The sequence below is a fragment of the Dermacentor variabilis genome, chromosome 4, assembly GCF_050947875.1.
Source record: "Dermacentor variabilis isolate Ectoservices chromosome 4, ASM5094787v1, whole genome shotgun sequence".
NCBI classification, from domain to species: domain Eukaryota; kingdom Metazoa; phylum Arthropoda; class Arachnida; order Ixodida; family Ixodidae; genus Dermacentor; species Dermacentor variabilis.
Window position 1 is genome coordinate 62,325,099 of NC_134571.1, and position 9,224 is coordinate 62,334,322.

The window sequence follows — 9,224 nt, forward strand, 5'->3', positions numbered from 1 at the left end:
TGTGTTCCTTCAGCGGCGAAAAAGAGAGAGAGGTATATAAGTTTAATGATACGAAATGCAAAGAGGTCGGCCTGAGGTACATTCCTCTGGCCAGCTACTCGGCGTTGGAGGAAGGGGAAAAGGGGAAAAAAGAGGAAAGAAAGAAGCGCGTGGTGAAGGCATGATGGGTGACTATGACGAGAGGAGGATGTAAAACATGGCAAGCAATTTGGCATGCTCAAAGCCTACAGTCCCAGGCCCGTACTTTTTAAAAAGTTCGTTAACGCCGGGATGGCCTTGAAATCTGCGCGGCAGTCTCCGGCTTGACACCGTTGCGTCACCTTTGTGCACGCTAGGCGTGTCTATCGACATCGACATCAATCTAACATGGCGATCTCCATGTGCGTTTTGTCGGTGGCCATGACTTCGTAATGAAACTTGGTTTGATTCCGCAGAAGCCTGTTGATTTCGTGCCATCGGCGCAGGTATACGGACACCAGATTGTACGGAGATACGGAAATGGTAATACCCTTAATTTTGTTGCCGGCGCAGTCAACTGTAACGATTATCGGCCTTCGTAGTGACGTGCCCTGCCGTGGCTCGCATTTTCTAACAAAGGTCGTTCTGCGCAGTTTTTCCAAGTTGCACTTGATCCTTTTGTTTTGCTGCAGGCAAAATATTTGGCACAAGTCATTGTTGTCGGAGCCCAGGTCGTCGCAAGAGCGTTTGCTCGCGCCTTGCAACAGGAATACGCGGGTGAGCTGATCAACTGCGTATAGTTTGGCTACTTTCGCGCGCTCTGAATTTGTAGTGTCTATTACTAATTGTCGTTTTCAGCAAGCCAAGCTGCTGCGAGAAATGCTAGCGCTGGGAGAGGCGACACTACCCAGAGGGCTGCCGCTAGTGTCAAGCTAGGCATGAGCCTACAGGTACGTATTTACTGCCCCCTTTGCGTTGCCCACAACATGTAATAAACTGCCGTTTTCTCTCTCGAAGGACGGCGCAGAGCTTTAAGAGGTTTGCAAGGTTCATGTAATCTGGCAATGCATTTCAGTAGTGGCAACCGTAGACGGGTTTCACGTAGGTTCGGCTGTTTTTCAAATTGAGCAATACATTTTATGAACAAACATAGGCAGTGGTTGCTATGCCTCGTCCCAGGAGAGAGGACTAGACGAGAGAACTTTCTAAGAATTTCCGGCCAGACTGATCAAATTCGGAGGTATCATTGGCTTATGAATAACAGTTTCTATACTGCTACAATTTTAGCGCAAGGAGGGCCTGCACACTTACGTTTAGGTGCCCTCGTGTACCATATGGCAGTTTCTTCTAAGTAAAACACATACACGCACGCAAACATGCATTTGCTTAGCATTGTTTGCTAATAATGCTTCTACAGGGGCTAGCTTGTATGAAGACGTGGCTACGCGTGCTGCTTGAGGTAAGACGAAGGATTGACTAGAACAAGAAGAAACACCCTCAAGGTGAAATGCGAACTCACAACAAGTCTATTAAAGCGAAGCTTTCTTTGCCGCTTCCTTTCACTTTCCCACTGCTGTGACTGCTGCTGTGTGGCACGCTGCGTCAGGGAGGGGGGGGGGGGGAGGGGATTCAGAGCCTGTGTATACATGACAGGAGTGAGTCAGAGAGGAAAGGCGGTGCGAGAAATTCCTTTGGACTCCAGCGCATTGAATGTGCGCAATGCTCTCTGGAGCTCCCTGGGTGTTGCCACATTACCCTCTTGACAGCTGAAATTTATCCGTGACTCCCCTCCATTGCAGAAACTGCAGAGCTTCCCTTTCTACTAACCTGGGAGTCCAGAGGGGACCTGTATAGAGGAGGGAGGAGAAGAGGCAGTTCCCATACGGGGGGGGGGGGGGGGTCTGCCTCTTCTCCAAGTAATGAAGCGACGAATGACAGTTGAAAGACGTCCACGGTCATATTTACTCACTTAAGTGGCATAAAATAATGATTTGTTAACTCACTTTCAGTTCGACGTCGTAAGCATGCTTGCTTTGTTGTGACAAATACTTCGCGACCTGCAGTGGTTGCTTAGTGGCTATGTTGTTGGGCTGCTAAGCACGAAGTCGCGGGATCAAATCCCAGCCAAGACGGCCGAATTTCGATGGGGTCAAAATACCATACACCTGTGTAATTAGATTTAGGGCCACGTCAAAGAATTCCAGGTGGTTCGAATTATTCTGGAGTCCCCCACCACGGCGTGCCTCCTAATCAGGTTGTGGTTTTGGTACCTAAAACAGCGTAATTTAATTTAAGCACCTGCTGCGATGTTCGTGCTGTTTACTTCTTTGACACGATATACATGATTGTAGTCGTAAATTTGATGTCCTTTCTCAAGCGTCGGTGGTCCAAAATGGGCCTCGCATGTTTTTGATTGCCTTAAAACCGCAATTTAGGACATCCGACAGGTTTCAAACGAGCACCGCAAAAGCATGCCTCCGTAGCAGTGGCCGCCTCGATGTTTCGTGCAACTGGCACGGTGGCGCTGACGGCTGAGCCGATCACTGCGCCGCCTGACCATTGCAAAGAGCCCATACGGCAGCAGTTGCTGGGAAACCGGATAGGCTGAAGTTAAAGGTACGGTACAGTACGTTGCTGCTGTCTCTGAAAAGAATTAAATAACCATGCAAATATGTCAAGCGGACAAATTACACAGGGCGTGCAGAAGCAGAGCCGCATTAATTAAAGTGCACCACAGGGTCCAGACGACCTTACGGAATTGGTTGACCGTCCAATCAACACTTTTGTGCTCGCCGCAGTAGCTTAGTGGCTATGGCATTGCTAGAGGTCACGGATTTGATCCCGAACGTGGCAGCCACATTTTGCCTGGGGCGAAATAAAAAATGCACATGCACTTAGATTTTGAGACATGCTAAAGATTATCACAATGTCAAAATTCGGAGTGCACCACTATGGCATGCCTCATAATCCCATTGTGGTTTTGGCACGTACAGCCCCGTAATCCAATTCAAATTTAAAGCTTCTGCCACGATGTGACTTGCCATTTGTGGCAATTAGAATGCTCAACCCTCTCAGAGGTTATAAAATATGGTGCACAACAGCACCTCGAGCAAAGTCTCTCCCTGTGTGTTCTGTGTACTACGCAGACAAGCAGCAGTGGTGCATGCAAGGTAAGGTTTAACGTCAACGCCACCTAAATGTTTAATAAATTAAATTTTTGCCATCAACATCATCACTAATTATCATCAATAAATGCAACCAACAAAGAAAGCTTTGATTACATCGATTACCACAGTTCGTGGGATCTGCATAATTCTTTTCTTGTCGGCATTCATCATACGTAGACATCTAAAACCATATTTAACGCAAGAAACATAACAATGCTGCTGCTTGTTCCTAACCAGTTCTTCGTCTTAACTCAAACAGCATGTGTAGTTATAACTGTACATGCAGTTTGAGCTTTTACCTGCCATGGTTCCCTAACCTTCCATCACTTCTCACACCTGTTGTAACAGTAATTATCATTGTAAATATGTGCATGCTTATAAAGCTGTAAAACTATAATGCACTCGGGAAGTCGATTGGATGTGCATATGAAAACATGAAGATATATTGAATACTGATGAACAAATACACTAAAGAACGGAAAAAAGACAGTGCAAATTGGACATCAGTTACATACGACAAAGGCTAGACACGCAAGACACATGTCTTATGAACAATTAACTGACATGGAGTTTAGGGTTTCATGGTTTGAGCTGGCAGGAGAGGAACTAGGTACAGGAGGGTTGCTAATCCATCTTTGTAATGAAACAACTGTTTATTTCTGTGCTCTACAATATCTAGTGGTTGCCGATGAGCACTGCACAAAAGAATGTTCATTCTCCAGAATGCATGCAACGGTGCACATCGGTGGGGGGGGCTTAAGTTGCTCCCAGTGTTGGGGTAATGTGATATGTCGCCTGGGTAGGCTGAGGCTCCCACTCCCGCGCAATGTGCAGGCGCCAGCCAGGCAGTCCTTCTTTTTGGGCAGTTTAATGGTGTTGGCCACAGAACTGGGTGGTTTGGTTCTATTGAAACTCACGACTTCCTTTAACGGCATGTATATATATGGATATGTACCAGTTGCAGTCTAAATAATTGCGCCGACTGGCACTGGCAACAAAGCATTAATATGGCTGGATAGGAAAGTGGGAGATGGTTCTGGTGGTGGCTTCAAAGTGGCAGTTGGCATTGCCCATGTGCTACACATGTGTAAAAAATATCCAGCGCGTGTAGAGGTGCAGACGTGGTAGCAACCACTTAAGTCAATGGCGTTTCTTCTGCTGCCGACTGCCACATCTGCCTTCCACCTTTCTGGTGTTGGTGTTGTTGTTTTTTTTTTTTTTTCAAAGAGCATGGACGTTTTAAGCTTCAGCATTGTCATCTTTGCTTGGCCGCCGACGCTGTTGGCTGCTCATATTAATTTCTTTATGAGGTAGACTTTCTGATCGCCAAACAGGCTGTGCTAAAAGCTTCTGGCATAGCAAATGCATAAATTGAATGTTGCGAAAATGCTCAGTGAGTGACCATGAGAAGCAGCACCACATAGCTTCTTTTTTTTTTTCATGCTCCTGGCATAATTTGTGATGAAGCAAACTAAAAAGCGGTGCTGCTGATGTTATTGTTCTTACAGGGGTCATTGTTGTCAAGCGCTCATCTGATTGTTATGAGTTGATTGGCCTGCAGTTCTATCCACTTTTCACTGTGAAGTGGCCTGGAGCTGACCCTGATCTTTAGCTAACAACACTGCACTCGTGTTTATCAAATTTGCATCTTAGAACTTGTTTACACCAAAGATTAATGCAAGATAAAAGTAGTTCTTTTGTTGGTGAAAATATTTGCGTTGTTAAATGCAGCTGTGAATGGAACATGTTCTCTGATTTACAGGAAGCAATGCAGATTTTGAATGTCGACAAAGTTGACCCTGAGCTAGTGGAGAAGAACTACAAGCATTTGTTTGAAGTAAATGACAAGTCCAAAGGTGGCTCATTTTACATTCAATCAAAAGTAAGTTTTTTTTTTTCTCCGCCTGAGTTTTTCCAGGGTGTGAACTTTATCAGCATGTTTGTGTGAGCTGCCTGCCCCCTTCTCTGATAAACCACTTATGGTAAGATTGCTAATAAAGTTAGACCATAATACTTTGTTTTATTGATGTAACAGAATGGCATTGATGAGATTGTACAGTATATATGCTTCGTCATCACATTATTTGCATTTACTCATTGTAGCATGCCCATTCACACTCAGTTTAGCAGTAATAGAAATACCTTTTCCAAGATTCTGAAAATTTTAGCAGCTGAGAAAAAAACTACATAAGCACATGTCACAGGTGATTTTTATTTCAGCTTCAGGTAACTCTTGTCATCTGAAAGCAATGAAATTCTTCTTTCCTGAATTCAGCAATCTCGGACTCTGTTGTCACAAGCATACCTTTATTGTTATTCAGTCGTTTGCGGGTGAAATCCATTTTACCAGACCCACTGCAATGCACACACGTTGTTGGGCCACAACTTGCTTGAGCAATTACAACTTTAGTGCCATGAATTGCATGTTTCATGTGGGCAGAAATTTCAGGAATAAAATAATTGCAGTCTCTACAAAAGAAATTACAGTATGTAAAATGCTGCAATGCTTAGGTAAACTATGCTCTGAATTATTGAGGCAGAGAGCTGAGTTGTGCAGTAGACAAATAAAAGCTACACAGTGATTGCCAACTTTTAGCTACAGATACTTGTAGGCTATAATTAAGCTACAGATACCATAGGTATTCTTTTTCCCACGTTTTAATGGGACATTTTTCATGCTGTACATAACTGTATTCTCTCAAATTACCATATCTTACTCTTTGTGCATAAGGTATGCCTTTTTACTTGTCTGGCACAATGCAATGTGACTGAAGTGCAGAATGACATAAATGGCTCGTTCATCGTTTGTCGCCGATTTTCTGCAACACTGCAGTTAAATGGAAGGATCATGGAGCTCAGAATGGGCAAACCCCTCTTCCTCGTGTAAGATGCGCAGCCTGTTGTTCCTGTTTCGCTTTTACTGCCCTGCTCAAAGTGGTGAGGCAGAGTGCAGTAATGATTAATTGCAAGCAGCACCACTTAAAAGCAGCAAAACTTCCCATTGGCTCTGACGCCACATCACGAGCACACCTCACATCACGCTTGCTAGCTCAGGCGTTGGGCCTTGACAGAGTCGAGTGGGTGAAAGGGACCATCTGCAGTGACGGTACTGCGTGAGGGAAGAGGGCATCGCCGCATCACCACGTCACCCTCGCTTTCATTCTTGGAAGCCTGTGTTATCCACACGTTTCTTGTCCATGCCTGCATTCTAATTGCGCCTCGGTAAAGCCAAATCAAAATGCACCAAGCATCTCAATGCGCTTGCTTGCCTGTTCATAACTTGAAGGACCGCTCATTGGCATTCAAATGGACATTAATGCTTTCGCATTCACAAATCATGAGAAGTGCTTAGGTGTTCTCAGATTTTTTCTTTTAAGGCCACCATCTTTGCTATAGATCTATTATCAGCATATCAAAGAGCAAAATGAATTGTGATAACACACATGCACCCAAGTTATCAGTTGCAGGAACTTCAAGATACAAGCATAATTAGAGTGCCCGTCAACTTGAGCTCTTGATGCCACAATTCACTCTCTTCTGACATAGAACTGCAGTGTCCCAAGCAGCAGGGCATTGATGCTACGTAGCGCAAGTTGGTGCACCATGGTTGCCAAGCCTGCTCAGCTTGTTGACAGTGTTATTGCAATGGTTACCACAGCTTCTGCAAGGTGGATCTTGCATGTGCTTGTTGATGGTGTAATGTTTTATGATTACAGTACCTCCTACATATCTGTCGTGTTTAGAAGATGGTTAAGATCACTGTAAAGGCTTAACACCATAGTTCTTTCACAGCACTCGCAAATTTGTGCGAATGTGAATTGCACATAACCAAGTATAGTGCTGTAGATGGACGTGGAGTGCGTTGAACAAAGTGCACGAGAAAACGGCTTTGTAATGATGCTATTGATGCTGCTCAACAAGCTTTTTTGGGAGTGTTGCGGGGTCTCTTAAGAAGACAAGTGCAACAACATATCACTTTTGCTAAATTGGTTATAAATGAGTAGTACTGTATAGTAATAAAGTGACCTTGGCAAAACTGCAGAGATAGTAATTGTCTGCATTTCTTATTAACAGCCTTTAAATAGCTTCTAAGCAGACAACGCATGCAAATGCTGGTGAGCAAGTGTTTCATGAATAACAACACATCACCTTTGAGATGTTTCATTACATTGTGGACAGCTGCAGATGTTGTCAAATCTCAGAGGTCATGTCAAAGGGCCATGCTGGTGCACAATATTCTGGGCTGTGCTTCACTTCCAGCAAGTTGTAGCAGTGGCAATTTTTGTTCTTCCAGTTTCGGCATTTAAAATGTCTACTTTTATTAGCTTTTCCTGACGCATCCTCTCATACTTAAAACATAAAATTTTGTAGAGACGCTGCTCTATGTCGACACCACCTGAAATTAGGCTTTTTACATCATTCAAAATTTCTTTGCAGTTGTCCTTTAAGACAAGGGGACAAAAAAAAAAAACAGCACAGGACACGTGCTGAATGCGTCAGCATGTGCCCTATGAGTTTTTGCTTTGGTGTCCTTGTTTTAGGTTCTTCTACTGGCAATAATGCATTGTTACCGACTAGTAACCCGGTTTATCACTTACTGCTTTTATGAAACTATGCCCAATTCTTAATGCCCATTGCGATGGAAATGTGAAGTTTTGTACAAGAATGTCATGTTTTATCTTAATGTATTTTAGTAAGCCAGTGCACATGCACGCACGCAGACATAAATAACAATAAACTGGCCAAAATAAAAATTGGACAGTGCAGACATTGACAAAGCAAATTCTTTGTCAATATTGGCGTTGTCCAATTTTTTTTCTTCTTTTTTTTTTAGCTCTGGTTTGGTACAGTGCAATTTTAACATATCTAAACCTGCAATCCTTCAGTTTCAAATATATTTCATTTAAGCGCCATGGTAGTCATCATATCCAGAGAGTAAAGAGATTCTTCTCAAGAGTTTCGTCACATGAAAAAGAATTGTGCCTAGGCTTAACACACCAAAGCGTTTAGGAAGCATGAGGTTTACTTAAGCTGCTAGAAAGTTGTACTAGCAGCTAGTGCTAGTCATTTTTGTATCTTGGCCTGCCTTGATATTGCTGGGGCATTGTGCATTGCATAGTTCTACATGCTAGTGTGATGCAGGCATATGGACAAGGCTGCTTAAACTGAGTTAGTTGTGAAAAGAGATGGGCTTTCAGCTGTATAACATTGCTATTGGTTGAAACTGATGCTGTCACAAGCTTCACAAATGTGATTTTTGATCTTGGTTAGCATAGCTTTCATGTTCAACTTTAAAAGTGCAGTTCTGTATTGCACCTTGCATAGCACAGTCTGTTATTTCAAGTTTGCACTATGCACCCTTGTAGCATAATGGAATACCTACTAGCCCAATCCACCACAGCATAGCAGTTGCCAGTGGAAAGGTTTGACATGATGTCAGGTTTACAAAGCAGCTTGTTTAGCATATGCTCAATACTGTAAAGGTATAATAATTGTTAAGATTTGACATCTCAAAAATGCATTTGTGTGTTAGGGAAGCGCTAATGAAGGGCTCCGGATTAATGCTGTCGATCTGGGTTTCTGCAGCATGTGTGGAGATCTCAATACATGGGAGCCTTTACACTCCAGCTTAATGGAATGCACTGAAGCTAGCAATGCATAGTTCCTTACCTCTTCCTGAAGTGTCGGGCAAATCACAGTCCCCTTCAACCTGATGAACTTTGTTTGTTCACTGTAGTTCAGTAGATTACAGTGCTCTTGGCATTGTGCTTTACATGCTCTGCAGGACATTCATTGGAATGAAGTATGTCTGTCTTGTACACTCCTCACCTGCTTACCTTGGTATTTGTGCTCTGACAATCAGTGTGGATGAAACAGGTTTCTCAATTTCATTGTCTTCTAGGTGTACAGAGCAAAAGAGCGCCTTGATGAAGAGTTTAAGCTTCAGCAGGAACAAGAAAGGAAAAAGAAGCAGCGACAGCAAGCTGAAAACACATGAGAATGACACCCATCATAGTAGCATTGTACAGAACACAATATATGAACGCATTTTTGCATAGCAAGAAAGTAAATGACGTAGTAGTATTACTGATAACACTA

The 9,224-nt window shown here is 43.4% G+C and overlaps 1 protein-coding gene across 1 annotated transcript; it reads left to right on the plus strand.

Annotated features, from left to right (window-relative positions):
- The first annotated feature begins 346 nt into the window (after positions 1–346).
- Positions 347–9,224, plus strand: blp (mitochondrial import inner membrane translocase subunit Tim16). Its single transcript, XM_075689301.1, has 5 exons — positions 347–501; positions 651–735; positions 817–908; positions 4,888–5,007; positions 9,028–9,224. Exons 1-5 carry the CDS (start codon positions 499–501, stop codon positions 9,121–9,123), a joined length of 396 nt encoding a protein of 131 aa, XP_075545416.1. The 5' UTR covers positions 347–498; the 3' UTR covers positions 9,124–9,224.

What these genes read in the sequence shown, in the direction of transcription:
- blp (XM_075689301.1), top strand. An exon ending in CTTGCAACAGGAATACGCGG is followed by an intron (nt 736 to 816) that starts GTGAGCTGATCA and finishes TGTCGTTTTCAG; the next exon opens with CAAGCCAAGCTGCTGCGAGA. An exon ending in AGCTAGGCATGAGCCTACAG is followed by an intron (nt 909 to 4,887) that starts GTACGTATTTAC and finishes TCTGATTTACAG; the next exon opens with GAAGCAATGCAGATTTTGAA.